This window comes from Hypanus sabinus, chromosome 5 (assembly GCF_030144855.1).
Source record: "Hypanus sabinus isolate sHypSab1 chromosome 5, sHypSab1.hap1, whole genome shotgun sequence".
Classification (NCBI taxonomy): Eukaryota; Metazoa; Chordata; class Chondrichthyes; order Myliobatiformes; family Dasyatidae; genus Hypanus; species Hypanus sabinus.
Genome location: NC_082710.1, coordinates 54,666,885 through 54,685,646, shown reverse-complemented (window position 1 = coordinate 54,685,646; position 18,762 = coordinate 54,666,885). Strand labels below are relative to the sequence as shown.

At 43.7% G+C, this 18,762-nt stretch overlaps 1 protein-coding gene across 1 annotated transcript in view; it reads left to right on the top strand.

Annotated features, from left to right (window-relative positions):
- The first annotated feature begins 1,516 nt into the window (after positions 1–1,516).
- Positions 1,517–18,762, top strand: part of LOC132394754 (very low-density lipoprotein receptor-like) — a 32,517-nt gene continuing 15,271 nt past the window's right edge. Inside the window, exons 1-10 of the mRNA XM_059971165.1 lie at positions 1,517–1,664; positions 2,403–2,771; positions 3,959–4,081; positions 5,030–5,151; positions 6,470–6,590; positions 7,201–7,326; positions 8,035–8,206; positions 8,306–8,450; positions 10,038–10,173; positions 10,611–10,751. Of these exons, the coding sequence (XP_059827148.1) occupies positions 1,517–1,664; positions 2,403–2,771; positions 3,959–4,081; positions 5,030–5,151; positions 6,470–6,590; positions 7,201–7,326; positions 8,035–8,206; positions 8,306–8,450; positions 10,038–10,173; positions 10,611–10,751 (1,603 nt within the window). The remainder of the gene's footprint in view (positions 1,665–2,402; positions 2,772–3,958; positions 4,082–5,029; positions 5,152–6,469; positions 6,591–7,200; positions 7,327–8,034; positions 8,207–8,305; positions 8,451–10,037; positions 10,174–10,610; positions 10,752–18,762) is intronic.

Below are 18,762 nucleotides of genomic sequence, written 5' to 3'. Positions count from 1 at the left end.
TTTGTAGGATTTTCCACTCAAAGGCATTGGTGTTCCCATACCAGGCCGTATTGCAACCATTCAGCACAGTTTCCATCACACATCTATAGATGTTTGCCAAAGCCTTCGATGACGTGCCAAATGTCTCCAGATCCTGAGGAAGTAGAGGCACTGTTGAGCTTTCTTTTCTGTCCAGGACAGGTCCTCTGAGACAGTGAAGCCCAGGAATTTAAGGTTACTGCCCCTTCCCATCTCTGATCCTCCAATGATGACTGGCTCACGGACCTCTGGTTTCCCTCTTCCTCTCCATTCTTAAACTACAGTATTTAGTTGAAATTGATGCTGACTTTGATCAATTGTGGATTACTGCAACTATCATACAATTGCTTTGAATTACTAACTACGATCAAAGGTTCAAACTACACATGGTGTGATTCTGTCACAGGGAGCTAGGTAACATTGAAGTCAGTAGTTTTGTTCAACTTTCCCTTGTATTCATTCTCAATCCCCCAGCCTAATTATCCTGGGCTTGAAGTTTTCATGAGTTTTGATCTGAGAGTCAGGATAACTCTCACGGGATGGATGAGATACTCTTTGCCCAATGTATATTGCCATTCATTTAAATCTCCATAATCTGTAAAACTAGCAATTTAGTGGATTACTAAAAAGAGATTAAGTACAGGTAATCTGATTTTGGAGCTTGACTCCTAGGCTCATAGTATTGCAATAGAAACCCCCAAATAGTAACATGAAGTAGTCATTTTAGGGTGGCCCTGTTATGAGCAACAACTAACGCCCTTGAAGACATTAATTGAGGGGGGGGGGAATTAGATGTCAAGCTGTCCAAAGTGGATGTATCAAACACTATATCCTGTTGATAGCATGCATCACTAACTTGGGTGCCACAGTACTGTAGCAGTTCATCTGGCACTATTACAGTTTGGCACATCAGATTTCAATCCTGGTGTCCTCTGTAAGGAGTCTCTGAACGTTCTTCCTGTGGAATAGTTGGGTTTTCTCCAGGATCTCCGGTTTCCTCCAAAATTTTACTGGATAGGTTAGAATAGAACTTTATTGTAATTGCTCAAGATGAGATTGTGGTGCTACTCCATTGCAGTATGACTTAATTAAAAATAAATAAATATTCCCATATCTACATGTAACAAGTGACTTCAATAGTCCATAGCATTCAAAGGCAACTGGCAAGCCAGGATGTAACATTATTCAGCTGCACAACAATCCTCGGGAAGAAGCTGTTTTACTCTCCAACTGTCTTGGCTGAGATGTCTCTGTATCTCCACCAGATGGCAGGAGGTTGGCCACTATAAATGGTTCTATGATTAGGTTAGGGTTAAATTGGGGTTTTCAGGGGTTGTGGGGCAATGAGGCTCAAAGGGCCAGAAGGGCCTATTCTATGCTGATTCTCTAAATAGATAACTTGACCACTCCTGTTCCACAGCTCGTGATATTGAGTGCTCAAGGTCACAATTGCCTGCCGCTCCAGTTACTGACTTTTCAGCTGAAATACAGATTCAGTATGACGTATCAGTATTTTCCCCTAGATCAAAGAGCATGCCTTAGCCATGAAATCAGCTGTGGACCTGGATCTTTGCAGTGCATTCCTGCTGCATGGCAATGTGATGGAGAGAAGGACTGCCATAATAATGGTGATGAGATTGATTGTGGTAGGTTAACTCATCTCCAGACTATTGAGAACAAAGTTCAGATTGATATCCATGCCATTTCACAGGGGGCAAACTTGAGTTCATGCTGGGGAAAAGCTTTTGCAACATTAACACAAACTGAAGTGCTTACATGACTTTGACTTGGTAGCTGTAATATGCATCTTTATTAACAAATTGACCACATAGCCAATTTGATGTCATTCATGCTTCCAGAAAGTTGTTCTACCTACTGGTCCTGTGATACGAATAAGTTTCTTCTCTAAAGTGTTTATTGATGCCACTTCATTCTAAACTTCAAGGTATTAAAGATTTTGGTGCCTTGGCTCTTCTAACCTGCATTTTATGTTCTCCATTCCGGCAAGTATCCTGGTGGATCTGAGTTGTCTTAAATCATGTAATATCTGTGCAACTAATCTGGCATCTGTTTTGCCAAATGAGGTATTGTATTCAATATAAAACAAATTCTTCGCTCAATCAGCTCTGAACCCATAAACTGCTTGTGCACCATTGTGAAGTCTAATTACTACATGGTTCTCAATTCACGTGTTATAAAGTGAATAAGTAGGTTTTTGTTTAAAATACAACAGGTGGCTACATCAAAAGGACTGTGCTTAAATGCTTCCTGTCTAGCTAGTCAGCATCTTTGAATGTGTCTAATTGGCAAAGCTATATGGGAAAGCTATGTTATACTCACAATATCACCTGTTGTAAAATCCAATCCCCCCCCCCCACCCCCAGGTCAAATTACTTGTGATCCTTTGGAATTCACTTGCTCCAGTGGGAGGTGCATTGCCAAAACGTTTGCCTGCAACGGTATGGATGATTGTGGTGATGGAAGTGACGAAAAGAACTGTGCTCTATCTACCTGTGGTGCTCATGAGTTTCAGTGCAATAACTCAGAATGCATACCTTTAAACTGGGTGTGTGATAACAATGTAGATTGTACAGATAAATCCGATGAATCTTCAGACTACTGTGGGTACACTCTTCCTCCTTTGGCCTGCTCTCCTAATGACTTCCTGTGTGCTTCGGGCGAATGCATTCACGCTCGTTGGTACTGCGATGGTGATGCTGACTGCAAAGACGGAAGTGATGAAGCTAATTGCCGTAAGTTTATCTCCTTATGTACACATTTTAGTCTACAACCATTGACCCAAAGAAGAGTATCATAGAAGTTATGCAAATATTGGATGATTTTATTAGAGCAGGGCATTTCAGAGTCTACCTGGGACTAGGCAACTTTAGATTATGTAATAAAATATTAATGTGCCGAGTCAACAAACTTCTCCTGGCGATTAATGGGCACAATATAATGGAACTCCAAATGGTAGTTTAAGAGTAAACAGCATGGATAGATAACAAGGGTCTTCAATCTGAATACGTGCAATGAAAATGCAGAAGGAGGAATTATCTATGATGTACAAAGACTGTGGATAATGGTAGATCAGACGACTAGAGAGCTTTTGGGATCCAGTATCATGTCCAGAAAGTTCAAGTGACTAACAAATTTTGAGAGAGAATTTGCATGTGTTTTTTAAAGCATCAGTTTCCATCAATTTTTAAATGGAAAAAGGCTTTGAGGGTTAATGTGGGGCCTCAGCAAAGCTGGTGAATTTATAATGACCAATAAATTTGGAATAAATTTTTGCTTGTCTTCACTAGATGACATTGCATTACTCAAGATAGCAATGGGCTAATTTAAACAAAAATGGTGAACTTTCAAAAAGCCTAATTACAAGGGATGATCCTGGAGACACTCAGTGGTTGAGTTACTAAGGGTGAAGAAATTCCCAGGACTACATGTTAGAGTTATTAAAAGGCTGTTGAGATAGTGGACTCATTAGTTGAAATTTTTCATAAAATACTAAACTACCATGAGAGTAGTGGAAGATTAGAAAAAGACCAATATGAAGGCAGGGAACAGACTAGTTTTAATAATATTATTGCCAAAATGCCAATCAGGAAATGCTAATCATGTGGAAAAACTCCAAAATTAAACTTATCAACACAATTTACCTTTTGTTAAAACAGTATTTGATAAACCTGAGTTTGAGGATGTTTAACATGAGAAAACCACATGTCAGAGCAACACTTACATGTAAGAAAATATTCGGCACAGATACTACCTGAGTGTGTTGCTCGTTCCAGAAGCTCCCTGCTTCCACGTTCCTGCCTGATCAAAATACATGTACGTGGTTACCAAGTGTGGCACTGAGACTTTTGCAGACCTAGCTTTGAGATCTTGCAATTAATAAATAATGATTACAGTTATAAATCTTCATTCTACTTTTTAGCTCCTCGCACATGTAGGCCTGATCACTTCCAATGTAATGATGGCAGTTGTATTCCTGGGAAAAAGAGATGCAATCAGTTCAGAGACTGTAGTGATGGTGGTGATGAACTCAACTGTCAGGAAAGTAAGTGGGCATGCATTTTTTGTTCAGTAATATAGGTTTAAAAAGTTGCTCCACTTTAAAAAAAAGTTGAAAAAATTAATCTGGAGCAAAGTGATAATGCACACTTTCTGGGTACTATTCTGGATTTGGCAGGGATTTTTATAAATCGTCTAGATGTTGTTTTGGCATTTTGCATGAACAAAAATGTTATGTGCAAAATCTTCTTTGCAATGGTACTTTGATCTATTCTGAAAAAAGTGCTGCTTGGAGAGCAACCACCTTTTGCTAACCAATTTCCCTTTTAAGCCATTCTGTTTGTATAGTGGCCCTTAAACAGCAGTTATCCTGATCTGAAAGCTCAAACTTAATCAGTATGTCTGGACTACTAGGCCTGTGACCCTCTAATTTTAAGCCACTTGGTGTTAGAGTTTTGAGCTGCTGCTGATTATCTGCCAGGACCCTGCTGCTCAGTGTTGCTGAATTAGTGACATCACACACCCTCCCAAGGGGCTTACCTTTACTCTTCAGCACCCCAGTCCCCCCAGAACAGACATGGACACTCACTTCCTTGAAGAGATCTTCCCATGCGACCTAACCTTTGGGCACTTGAAGGATCTGTGGCCACTGCTTCACAATTTAAGAAGAGCAGACTTGTTCCTTGCCAATCTTCCCAGTCCCCCGATGATCCTGGAAGTCTACTCCCACTTCCGTACCCCATGTTGCAGCTGCAGTTGTTATAGGGAGTGCTGGTATGTTCCTTTCAGGACTGATTTCAGGGAATATCAGCTGCTGAGTTGCCAAGAATGCCAAATCTTTCCAACTTGACAATAAAATAGTACCAAAACCAATGCTAATGTGAAGAAATCTCCCCATGTTACTGACATCAACACTAATTCTTTTGATTTGAATCTGGGATGTTTTAAATGGCAAAAATTGATTGGAATAACATTGTCAAATACTCCTGCTTAGATTCAGAGTGCAAGGGACAAACTGACTTCAAATGTCATAGTGGAGAATGCATAAACATCAGCCAAGTATGTGATACCAAGCAGGACTGTAAAGACTGGAGTGATGAAATTCTCAAAGAATGTAGTAAGTGATATTGCCTTAAACTATACTTTGACCATGCAAATTTGACTTTAAACTGTGCTAGAAATGCATAATGAAATCCTGCAGTTCCATTCAGTTTTCTGACTATTGCAACTGAGATGTTCTCAGTTGTGGAAAATAGATATATAGAAATGTACTGGTTTAGAGTTGATCAGGCAGTTCTAATCATGGGTGAACTAAAACTGTAATCCTGAAATGGTACCCATTATCATTGAGGTGACTCCACTTGCACTAAGTTTAGATTTCCTTTTCCAAAATAACGTACTAGTGATTGTTATGGAATTGCTTAAGTAAAATATCCAAATGAAATGCAGAAGTTTCCTTGTGAACTGTACAGTCGGCCCTCCTTATCCGTGAGGGGTTGGTTCCGGACCCCTGGCAGATACCAAAAAACGCGGATGCTCAAGTCCCTTATTCAACCTGTCTCAATATGGTGGATGTTAGGACCCAGCGGAACCCCAGACTTTATTCAACCTGTTGCAGTGCAGTGGACATTAGGACCCGGTGGTGAGGCTCTGAATCCAAAGTGTTTCTGTTCTCGAAAATAATCACAATCATGATTGAAAATAAAGTGGAAATAATAAAGCAATCGGAAAGAGGTGACGCACTATCAGTCATTGGAAAAGACTTAGGCTATAGTCGGTCAACGATTGGAACAATTTTAAAGGATAAAATGAGAAAGGCCCTGCCCCAATGAAAGCTACGATTATTTCTAAGCAACGCAGTGGTTTAATTATTGGGTTTTGGGTTTTTGGTCCTCCACATCAACCAGGCACAGATGGAGAGCGCACTCAGAAGTGATCTGTCACTGGATCAAACTCGTGAACTTCCGTTCCCGAGCCCGGCGCTGAAACATACGTTCTTAAGTGCTCTATATGCATAGAAAGGTAAAATATATAATATATACCAAGACAAACGTTTGACTAACTGACACTAAATAATACCGGATGTACCTGTTCCGACTTACTTAGTAAGAGAACTTTTGATTTTTTTCGATCCCGATCCACGGTAACCTACGCACATCCTCCCGTATACTTTAAATCATCTCTAGATTACTTATAATACCTAATACAATGTAAATGCCATGTAAGATAGTTGTTATACTGCAAAATCTGTACATGCTCGAACAACAAGTGCTGGAAGAGCACTTCCGGGTTTACTCAATAAGTGGTTGGTTGAATTCGCGCATGCGGAACTCGCGGATAAGGAGGGCTCACTGTTTTGGTTTCTGTTTCTTTGCTTGAGGATATTTATTGGGGTCATAACACTAAATGTTGGCACCAATGTGTTTCTCTGTAGATAAAAAATGAATGTTTAAAGAAGAATGGTGGCTGCTCCCACATATGCCATGATCTCGTCATTGGTTATGAATGCGAATGCCCTGCTGGTTATGATTTGATTGACAAGACTACCTGCGGAGGTAGGTTTCCTTGACCGGCCTGTTGCAAGATTAGTGCCAGAGTTTTCAGAATCAAGTTTAACATGACTGGCATTGACATGAAATTTGTTATGTGGAGGCAGTACATTGCAATACATAACAGCTGAATTACAGTAGTAAGTATAAATATATTTTTAAAAATGAAAGTAGTTTAAAAAGAGGGGGAAAAGTAGTGGGTTAGTTTTTATAGTTCAATGTACATTCAGAAATCTGGCAGAGGGGAAGAAGTAGTTCCTGAATCATAGAGCAATTCAGGCTCCTGTTTTACAGTCAAATCTAATTTTTCAGACTATTGGGTGTTACTCTTGTTAACACCTCACACATCAAGTTTTTGGGTGCTAAATTTATTATTGTTCAGTAAACCTGTTGGGTTTTAAGGAAGTACAGAAGACCCCTGAGAGCTGAACAATCCATTCCAAGGGCTTTACTGTACTTGGAAACCCTTCAGAACTTGTAGAACTTTGGGTATACCACATTGGCTGCTATTCGTTTGGTGGTTACTGTAAAGAACATTGACTTGGCAGCACTGTTCTTGGTTGCCTTACTAAACCACAAATCTGAGGAATCCTAGGAGTCTTTGATTTCTTTCCAGATGTTAATGAGTGCCTCAATCCTGGAGCTTGCAGTCAAATTTGTGTCAATACAGATGGAAGCTATATGTGTGAATGTCATGCAGGTTACCTTATGGATCCAGTTAATGGAGTTTGCAAGGCAATAGGCAAGTCTAAACTGCATGTGCTCCTTGTAATTTGTGCATTGGTAATTTGTTATAAGAATGCCTTTCTGGGGCATAAAAAAAACCCAAATAGTATACTTCTGGTTCATTTCCGGGTGTAGGAATAGCTTAATGTGTTTGCGGTTGTGTGAGTAGATCTGATTTGCAGACCTAAACTCCTTGCAACTAAGTACATTTTTTATTGATGAGGCTTTTCACTGAAGAACGGATTACTATCAAAGATTGTATTTTTTGGCTACTTTGGTTTTGGTAAATTCAGTCTTATTATACAAGTTAAAGAACTGGGATATTCCCTCTTGTATCCTGTTATCATTCAATTGGTTGAACTTGAGCTGACATTCCAAATCTGATTTATACTAATACCAAATTATTCAATAACATCTTGTCGTTTACATTGGCACAAAGCTACCCGTAGGGCTTGACGTCTATTCAATTTCCTATTAATTACACAAACTTAAGTTCACCTAAATATGGGGGAGATTTTGGATTGGGTATATTAATAAAAGTATTGAAAGTATGCTGTCAGAAATGAAACACCTTGGATTAAAATGGCAGGCTTGACATAATCTTATGGAAAATAGCCAATAAAATGCAAGGTTTCATAATTAATAAATTGTGTAGTTAAAAACAAATATTGAATGAATAGCATTTTATTGGAATTTGAGCTAAGAGTTCAACTTTGAAATTTAGGCACAGAGCCTTATTTGATCTTCACAAACCACCATGACATCAGGAAGCTGGGACTGCATCTCTGGGAGTACACCCAAGTTGCTGTGCAGCTGAGGAATGCTGTGGCGCTGGATGCTGATGTTGCAGAGGGGAGGCTCTTCTGGGCTGATATGGGGCAGCGGGCAACCTTCAGGTAATATGCCTTTTGCATTAAATGTAATTAAGGTGGTTTTTTTAATGGTGCACTGACTGGTATTGGAGTTTGTTAACCTTGCCTTGAAACATGTTTTTCCACAGACCACATGAAAGGGCGTGTAAATTGGATTGATGCAAAGTTGCACACATTATCAAGTATGGATCTCAATGGACAGGACAGAAGAACAGTTTTACAGTCACAAGAATTCCTTCTACATCCTCATGCTATAGCTCTATTTGAGGTAATGTTTTTCAAGATTTGTTTTCAAATGAAATTGTATAAGATGTAAGTGAGGCCTAATCTGAGGTATTGTGTGTAGTTCTGGTCACTTACCTACAGCAAAGAAATCAATAAGATTGAAAGAGTAGAGAAAAAAAAATACAAGGTTATTGCTAGTACTTGAGGACCTAAATTATAGGGAAAAGTTGAATAGGTTAGGACTTCATTCCCTGAAGTGTAGGAGAATGAGAGGAGATTTGATAGAAGTATACAAAATTATGAGGGGTATAGATAAGGGACCAGACCTCAATCTAACCGAGAATTTGTGGATCGACTTAAAGGACTGTTCACTCACGATCCCTATGCAATCTGACAGAGCTTGAGCAGTTTTGTAAAGAAGGATGGGGAAAAATTGCAGTGTCCAGATGTCCAAAGCTGATAGTGACCTATACACCACAGACTCAAGGGTGTAATTGCTGCCCAAGGTGCATCTACTAAAAACTGACTTGAAGGGGGTAAATACTTATGCAATCAATTATTTTGTGTTTTACATTTGTAATTAATTTAGACAACTTTGTAGAGATCTGTTTTCACTTTGACACAAAAGGGTCTTTTTCTTTAGATCAGTGTCAATAAAAGCCATACTAAATCCACTGTAATTCAATGTTGTAAAACAATAAAAAATGAACATTTTCCAAGGGGTTGAATGCTTTTTATAAGCACTGGGAATAAGTTGAGATCAAGCTTGCAACTAAACTGACAATCCTAGGCTTCAAATGAAACCGTAAAGTTTGGTCACTGAATTTCTGATTCCTCTACTTCGAAGAGCTGATGTAAAGAAACTCCAGCCCTAATGGGTATTGTGTGAAAGGTCATGGCCATGGTCCACGTGTGGGCCAATGGGACTAGGCAGATTTGTAGCTTGGCACAGATTGTTTTGAATTCAGCACAGATTGTTTTGAATTCGGCACATAACAGACCCTTCCAGCCAGATGACCAGTACAGTCCAGTAGCCCACCTAATCACAGGACAATTTACAATGATCGACTAACCTATCAACAGTACATCTTTGGACTGTGGGAGGAAATCGGAGTACCCAGAGGAAAGCCATGTGGTCATGGGAAAATGTATAAACTCTTTACAGACGGCACTGGAATTTAATTCTGAACTCCACCCTGAGTTGTAATAGTGTCATCCTAAACCTTATGCTATTTCGGCACCCGAGATGGGCTGAAAGGCCTGTTTTTGTGCTATAGTGTCTATGACTCTATGAATAGTTCACACTATTGTCCTTCATGCCACATTGCTTTCAACAGTAGCCATTTAAGGTAAAGAATAAATGTGTTCTGGAAGGAAGTGCTTGTGTGATGATATAAATTAATAAATGTTGAATTTTGCTAATATCATCTCTTCATAGTAGATGGATCAGAAATTCAGTGATTGAAGTTTATGGTTTCAGTTGAAGCCAAGAATAATAATGTTGTTTGTAAGTTTGATCTCAAATTATTCCCAGCAATTTAACAGTTTCCATGCAGGGAGTTGTTGAACTTGGACTAAAGTCCTCCATGGATTAATGGAGTGACATTTTCCCCAAAATATTCATTTCCAGGATCATGTTTATTGGGCTGATGAGGGGAAAGGAATTTATGGAGCCAATAAGTATACTGGAGATAATGTGAACCTTCTGGCCTCTAATGTTGACCCTGGGGACATCATAATCTATCATGAGATGATACAGCCATCTGGTAAGCAATCTGTAGACTATTTTATGGGGTGTAACTTACTTGGTTCCTGCTGATATTTAGCACACAATTTTCCTTAATGCAGGACTGTTGATATTATTCAGATCTGTGGGACAATTTAAGAATAGTTAACTTGCCAGATTTAGTTAATGTATTGCAGCAGGCCTACCAGTTCAATTTCTTTTATAGAAAAATTTATTGCATGCAGAAACTTGAGTGAGTACTCTTCAAATTTTCTTGACTCTTCAAGCCTAATTTCAATTGAGAAACTACACAACTTAATTTCCTAAAGGCTGACAGTATTGTCAAACTTTATCCTGTAAGCTTTTTATTTTGAATGATCACGTCACGAAGCATGTGGAGTGGAACTAGTGCACTGGTTAAAGCTGATTGCCGAAATTGATTGTTTCTGAAATGTTGACATTTGGTGCTTTTTCTAGGCAAAAGCTGGTGTGCAGAGTTTGGAAACTGTGAGCACATGTGCCTTCCTGCTCCTCAAATTAACAGTCAGTCACCAAAATATACCTGTGTGTGTCCGACTGGAATGGTGTTGAAGGATGATGAACAGCATTGTACTGAAGGTAACGTTTGGCTTCAGTTTATGATCTTATTTAGTGATACAGTCCGGAAGAGGCCCTTCCGACCCAATGACCCGTGACACCCAGCAACCCACTTACTTAACCCTAGCCTGATGACAGGACAATCTACAATGACTAATTAACTTACTAACTGGTAAGTCTTTGAACGTAGGAGGAAACTGGAGCATGCAGAGGAACTCCATGTGGTCGGGGGAGTGTGTACAAACTCCTTCCAGACAGCACTGGAAGTGAACTCTGGCATCCTGAGTTGTAATAGCATTGCGCTAACCACTTCCCTACCATGGTGCCCTAATTGAGACTGGCCTAACATGGAGTAAACATGATTCTCATAATTCACTGTGCTAATGTGGTGAACTACATATACCTGTCTGGACACGCCCCCCCGCTGACTGCTCCTGTGGCTCCTCCCACAGACCCCTGTATAAAGGCGATTGGAGGCACTGCTCCTCCCTCAGTCTCCAGGATGTTGTGTGATGGTCTCTTGCTGCTGACTGCTCTCTTCCAGCTAATAAAAGCCTATCTCGCCTCACGTCTCCGAGAGTTATTGATGGTGCATCAATTTTATGAGCTGGAATTTTAAAACATGGAGAGTATTTTACATCCGGAAAAATTGGACATTGATCCTCAAGATCCAGAAGCAGCTATTGCCTTTGAACTTTGGCTTGCATGCTTCCAATCGTACCTGGAAGAGATTCCCGTGACTGAGCCTGCTATCATGCACAAAATCCTCCTCTCCAAGGTCATTTCAAGAGTATATTCCCTCATCAGAGACCTGCCGACCTACCAAGGGGCACTGGACGCCCTCAAAAGACAGTACCTGTGGCTGGTGAGCACCGTCTACACAAGACATCGCTTAGCGACGTGGCAGCAGCGGGCCGGAGAGTCAAACACTGAGTTTGTCCGAGCCCTACAGATACTTGTGCGGGCCTGCGACTGCAGGGGACTGACGGCGGAACAGCATGCGGAGCTCCTGGTATGAGACGCCTTCGTTACAGGGATCAGGTCAGTGTACGTGCACCAGCGGCTGCTGGAAAACGCTGATCTTACCTTACGCTCGGTGATTGAGCTGGCCGACACGCTGGAGGCCGTGCTGCACAATGCTGGCGCTGTCCAGCCGCGTGATCTCCTGCCGGCCCCGTGGACACCGGAGACCCCGCCACCCGGCCAATTGACCTCAGCTGCTGCCATTCGCAAGTCTGCGCAGTGTTACTTCTGCAGACTCGAAAAGCACCCCTGAAAACGCTGCCCAGCCCGAGAAGCTACCTGCTCCAGCTGCGGAAAGAACGGCCATTTCGCCAAGGTCTGTATGTCTAAACCACAAGCGGGGTCGAGCAGCGCTGCGTGTGAGGCATGGGGGCGGCCATCTTGTCTGCCCACCTCGTGCGAGGCATGGGGCGGCCATCTTTGTTGGCACCACTTCACCCCGCCTCCAACCCACGGGTGCTTACCAGGCACCAAGACGGTGATTCAACTCTGGCCTCCGTAGCCCTCGACCAAACTGCCCCACACCAGCTTGCAAGGTCAATGATGGACATCCTGGTGGAGGGGCACAGGACCAGCTGCCTGTTTGACACAGGCAGCACTGAGATTTTAATTGACCCAGACACGGTGCAACACTGCGGACTTGTGACACAGTCGGTAAGCCAGAGGGTCACCATGGCTTCTGGGTCGCATTCCACAGACATCCAGGGGGATTGTGTAGCGACATTGGTGGTGCAGGGCACAGAATATCGGGACTTTGCGCTACTGGTCATGTCTCAACTGTGTGCGCCTGTGCTATTGGGGCTGGACTTCCAGAGCCACCTCGAAAGTGTGACTATGGCATATGACCGGCCCCTCCCACCACTCACTGTCAGGAATCCTCAGTTTTGTGGGACTTCGTCATATACCCCGCTACTGACCACACACACACACCGACCCACACATCCCACCCAACAGCATGTCAACAGCTGCGCTACTGACACCACTTGCAGCCTCTCCACCCTCAAGATCCCTCCCCCACGCTGTCGCCAACCTGACCCCCAACTGTAAATCTGTGGCAACTAAAAGCAGGAGGTACAGCGTGGGGGACCGGGCCTTCATTCAGTCAGAGGTGCAGCGGCTGCTCAGGGAGGGGATCATTGAGCCAAGCACGAGTCCTTGGAGGGCCCAGGTGGTTGTCGTTCGGACCGGGCAGAAAAATAGGATGGTCGTGGACTATAGCCAGACCATCAATAGGTTCACGCAGCTTGACGCGTACCCCCTACCCCGCAACACGGATATGGTCAACCAGATAGCTCAGTCCAAGGTGTACTCGACCATAGATCTGAAATCCGCTTATCACCAGCTCCCCATCTGCCCAGAGGACCACCCCTACACCGCCTTCAAGGCGGGCGGCAGGCTCACTTCCTGCACATCCCCTTCGGTGTCACAAATGGTGTCTCTGTCTTCCAGAGGAAAATGGACCGGATGGTGGACCAGTGCCAACTGAAGGCCACATTTCCATATCTGGATAACATCACCATCTGTGGTCACGACTGGCTGGATCACAACACCAGCCTCCAATGATTTTTCCAAGTGGCCAAAGCCCTGAACCTTACTTATAACAGCAACAAGTGTGTGTTCGGAACCACCCAACTGCTATCCTTGGGTATGTCGTGGAGAATGGTGTCATTGGCCCTGATCCCGACCGTATGCGCCCCCTCTTAGAACTCCCTCTTCCCACCACCCTCAGAGCCCTCAGACGGTGCCTGGGCTTCTTTTCCTATTATGCCCATTGGGTCCCTCATTACGCAGACAAGGCCCGTCCCCTGGTCAAGTCCACCGCATTTCCCCTCTCAGCCAAGGCCCGCGCGGCCTTCAGCCACATTAAAGGGGACATTGCCAAAGCAACGATGCATGCGGTGGACCAGACCATTCCCTTCCAAGTAGAGAGTGATGCCTCCGACTTCGCGCTGGCTGCTACCCTCAATCAGGCAGGAAGGCCAGTAGCGTTCTTCTCTCGTACCCTTCAAGGCTCTGAAATTCGGCACTCTGCGGTGGAGAAAGAAGCCCAGGCCATAGTGGAAGCTATTAGGCACTGGAGGCACTATCTCGCCGGCAAAAGGTTCACCTTGCTGACCGACCAGCACTCAGTTGCATTCATGTTCAGCAACCAACAGTGGGGCAAAATCAAAAATGATAAAATTTTGCGGTGGAGAATAGAACCCTCCACCTACAACTATGATATCCTGTACCGGCCTGGAAGGCTCAATGAGCCCCCTGATGCCCTATCCCGGGGAGCGTGTGCCAGCGCGCAGCTCGACCAGCTATATGTCCTCCATGCAGATCTTTGCCACCCAGGGGTCATCCGATTTTACCATTTCATGAAAGCCCGCCCCCTGCTCCCTTGAGGACATCAGGACGATGACCAGGGACTGCCAAGTCTGCGCTGAGTGCAAACCGCACTTCTACCATCCTGAAAAGGCGCAACTTATCAAGGCCACCTGCCCCTTTGAGTGACTGAGTGTTGACTTTAAGGGCCCCCTTCCCTCCACCGACCGCAATGTCTACTTAGCATAATCGACGAGTACTCACGGCTCCCCTTTGCCGTCCCCTGCCCCGACCCCACTGCCACGTCCATCATAAAAGCCCTGCACCAGCTTTTCACTCTGTTTGGATATCCCTGCTATGTCCACAGTGATAGAGGGTCCTCCTTTATGAGTGATGAGCTGTGCCAATACCTGCTGGCTAGGGGCATTGCTACTAGTAGGACCACGAGCTATAATCCCCGGGGAAATGGACAGATGGAGAGGGAGAATGCCACCATGTGGAAGGCCACACTTTTAGCCCTTAAGTCAAAGGGATTGCCAGTCTCTCGCTGGCAGGAGGTCCTCCCCGAGGCACTCCACTCCATCCGCTCCCTGTTATGTACGTACACCAATGCCACCCCTCATGAGCGACTCTTTTCTTTTCCCAGGAAGTCTGCCATTGGGACCACCCTACTGGCTTGGCTGACAACCCCAGGGCCAGTGCTCCTCCGGAAACATGCGAGGAGCAATAAATACTCCCCGCTGGTTGAGAGGGTTCACCTACTACATGCGAACCCCCAGTATGCCTACGTGGTCTTACCTGATGGGCGGGAGTACACGGTCTCCGTCCATGACCTGGCGCCCGCAGGAGCAGCAGACCACCGAACACTCCACGGTAACTATGAAACCTGTACCCACCGAGGTGTATACCCACCTGACACCATGCACACTAAGCCCTACACAGACTCTTCACGACACTCCCATAACCAGGCGCCTTGCACACGCATGAGGGATCACTGACGCCTAGTGGGCTGACACCTCCAGTCAGGCCGGAACCAGCACAACCACGGTCTCTGGTGCAATCACCACCGGCACCTGTGCAATCACAGCCGGTGCTACGTAGATCGCAGCGACAGATTCAACCACCTGATAGACTTAACTTGTAAATATACTTGTAAGAAACTTCGCCCCATGGGGACTCTCTTTTAAAACAAAGGGGGGGTGAATCTGGTGAACTACATATACCTGTCTGGACACGCCTCCCCTGCTGACTGCTCCTGTGACTCCTCCCACAGACCCCTGTATAAAGGCGATTGGAGGCACTGCTCCTCCCTCAGTCTCCAGGATGTCGTGTGATGGTCTCTTGCTGCTGACTGCTCTCTTCCAGCTAATAAAAGCCTATCTCTTGCCTCACGTCTCCGAGAGTTATTGGTGGTGCATCAGCTATCCATGTAGTTGAGAACCAGATTTTTAGATCCTGTCAATTTTTTTCCTAAATCCTTGAGCTGCAGCAGAAAAGCTTGATCTATAGTGAGATCATGTGCATTAATATTTCCTAAGCACATCTCACATGGCGTGTGTCCCCTTGTTCAGTTCCACTCAGGTCTGCCTTGGTAGACATTGCACAGTCCTTCAAAATTCATCTTAGCTTTTCATGTTGGAAGTAAGTGTTGATTTACATGTTGATGTTTATACTGTTGATTGGGGCATTTCTTGGGTGCTCACAGGTGTCTAGTGATCCTGCTGATTGCCAGAGATCTGTGCTCTCCTCCCTCAGTTGAGAACTGAAAGTAAATGGGGGGGGGGAGCTACAATTTCTTCCTGTAGCCTAAGACAGCTGACAACCAGCTTAGTGCAAGCTTACTGGGCATGGCTATGTACAGTACTTGGTCTAAATTATCTCCCTCCTACCGCAAACCTAAATTAAACTATAGAACAGTTAATGGAGTTGAATTGTTATTTTTAAACTCTTGGTTGAAGGAAATATTGTTATAAGTATTTACTGCTTAGTCATCATGGAGGCACAGAAAGAATCTGTAATTAGCGATGAGTACCTTTGTTGTCTCAACTGAAGAACACGTGAACTTGCACAACAGAGTATCTGTGTGCACACCTACTGAGTTTTCCTGACCCTCCATGAGCAGTCAAAGACTAGAAAAGGAAATACTGGAAAATGGAGGTCTATCTGTTCCTTGTGGTCCCATGTGTCTATGGGGGTACTACACATCCGTGATCGTGGGTCTTTGGTGGTTGGTTATCGCTGTTGTTACATGTGAAGCTTCTATAACTCTCATTGTGTTCCTCATTAAAGTTCAAAGTAAAATTTATTATCAATTTATTATTTCACCACATTCAACACTGAGATTCTTTTTCCAGCGGGCATACTCAGCAAATCTATAGAATTGTAACTGGAAACAAGATCAATGAAAGAACAAGTGGAGCATAGAAGACAACAAACCACAAATGCAAATATAGATAATTACCAATAAATAACAAGAGCATGAAATAACAAGATAAAGTGTCCTTAAAGTGTGATCATTGATCATAGGACCATCTCAATAGAAGTGTGTAGTTACTCTCTTGTTCAACAGCCTGATGGTTAAGGGATAGTAACTGTTCTTGAGCCTGCTGATGTGAGTCCTAAGGCACTTGTACATTCTAACAGTTGGCATCAGTGAATAAAGAGCATGGCCTGGGTGGTGGGGATCTCTGATGATGGGTGCTGCTTCCTACAACAGTGTTTCATGTAGATGTGCTCAATGGGAGGACTTTACCCATGATGTACTGGGCTGAATCCACTACCTGCTGTAGGATTTTCCACCCAAAGGCATTGGTGTTCCCATACCAGGCTGTAATGCAGCCAGTCAGTACACTTTCCACTACATATCTATACAAGATAGTCAAGGTTTTTGAAGACTTGCCGAATCTCTGCAGACTCCTGAGGAAGTAGAGACTCTGTTGTACTTTCTTTTCAATTACATTCATTTGATGGCTCTAGGACAGGTCTTCTGAGATGGTGACACGGAGGAATTTAAAGTTACTGACCCTCTCCACCTGTGATCTTGATCCTCTGTGGACTGGCTCATGGACCTCTGGTTTCCCTCTCCTGAAGTCTACAAGCAGTTCCTTGCTCTTGCTGATATTGAGTGAGAGGTTGTTGTTATGACACCACTCAGCCAAATTTTCAGTCTCCCTCCTGTATGCTGATTCGTCACACCCTTTGAAACAGCCCACAACAGTGGTGTCATCTGCAAACTTGTATATGGTGTTGGGGCTGTACTTGGCCACACTGTCATTGGTGTAAAGCGAGTAGAGCAGGGGGCTAAGCACACATCCCTGTGGTACTCCTGTGCTGACAGAGATTGTGGAGGAGATGCTTTTGCCAATCCAGACAGACTGGGGTTTACAAGTGAGGAAATCCAAGATCCAATCACTGAAGGGGGTATTGAGGCCCAGGTCTTGGAGTTTACTGATAAGTTCTGAGGGGGTGATAATAGTAAATGCTGAGCTGTAATCAATAGAGCATCCTGATGCCTGCATCTTTGTCCAGATGTTCCAGCATTGTGTGAAGAGCCAATGAGATAGCATCTGTTGCTCCAGTAGACAAATTAAAGCAGATCTAAGTTGCCACCCGGACACTAGTGCCTCAAAACACTTCATCACTGTGGATGTAAGTGCCACTGGGTGATCGTCATTGAGGCAGGTTACCACGCTCTTCTTGGGCACCATTATGTTTGAAGCCTGCTTAAAGTAGATGGGTACCACTTACTGCGAAAGTGAGAGATTGAAAATGTCCATGAATACACCAGACAGTTGGTCAGCACAGGTCTTCATACATGGCCAGGTACTCTGTACAGGATCTGATGGTTTCCATGGATTCACTCTCTTGAAGGCAGCCTGCATGTCATCTTCAGATACTGAGGCCAAATGATCATCAGGAGATGTGGGGATGCATGATAGTTCCTTTTTGTTCTGATGGTCAAAGTGAGCATTGAAGGCATTTAACTTTGTAGGAGGTTATGGCATTCAAAGCTTGCCACAGCTGTGGGGCATACCTCATTGATTCCAGTCTTGTCTGAATTCTTCACTTCATTCGTGAGGTGGCTTTCTGGAGATCGTCTAGATCAAATGATGCGCCTCCATTCTGTTGGCTCAAGGTTACTTAACCTAGGGGTCACCAACCTTTTTTGCATCGTGGACCAGTTTAATATTGACAATATTCTTGCGGACCAGCTGCAGGGGGTGGGGGGTGTTAATCACGACCGGAATATAGGTGATAAGTCAACTATAAGTCACTTATAAGTGGCTAATGCATTCAATTTCATTTCTAAAAGGGTTTATCTAATGAATTTGATATTAAACACACAACTCATATTCTCCTTGCGTGAATATGGTGGTAAGTCAATTATAAGTCACTTATAAGTCAATAGCATCATAACATTTTAAGTAGCATTTGGTTATTAAACACATAGCGCCATATTTTCCTCGTATGAACATAGAAAATCATTGCAACACACCAATATCGCTGAATCAGTGGGAGTCCTGGGCTTGTTTCCCTGCAACGAGGCGTGATGGGTGACAGTGATACTCGATGGGGGTTCCTTATGTCCAGTCTATTCTGCAATTTAGTTTTTGTTGCATTCGTTGCAGAAAACCCCACTTCGCAGAGATATTATTTTGGAAATGGAAGCAACTTTTTCAGTGTTTTCGTGGCTGTCTTAGGA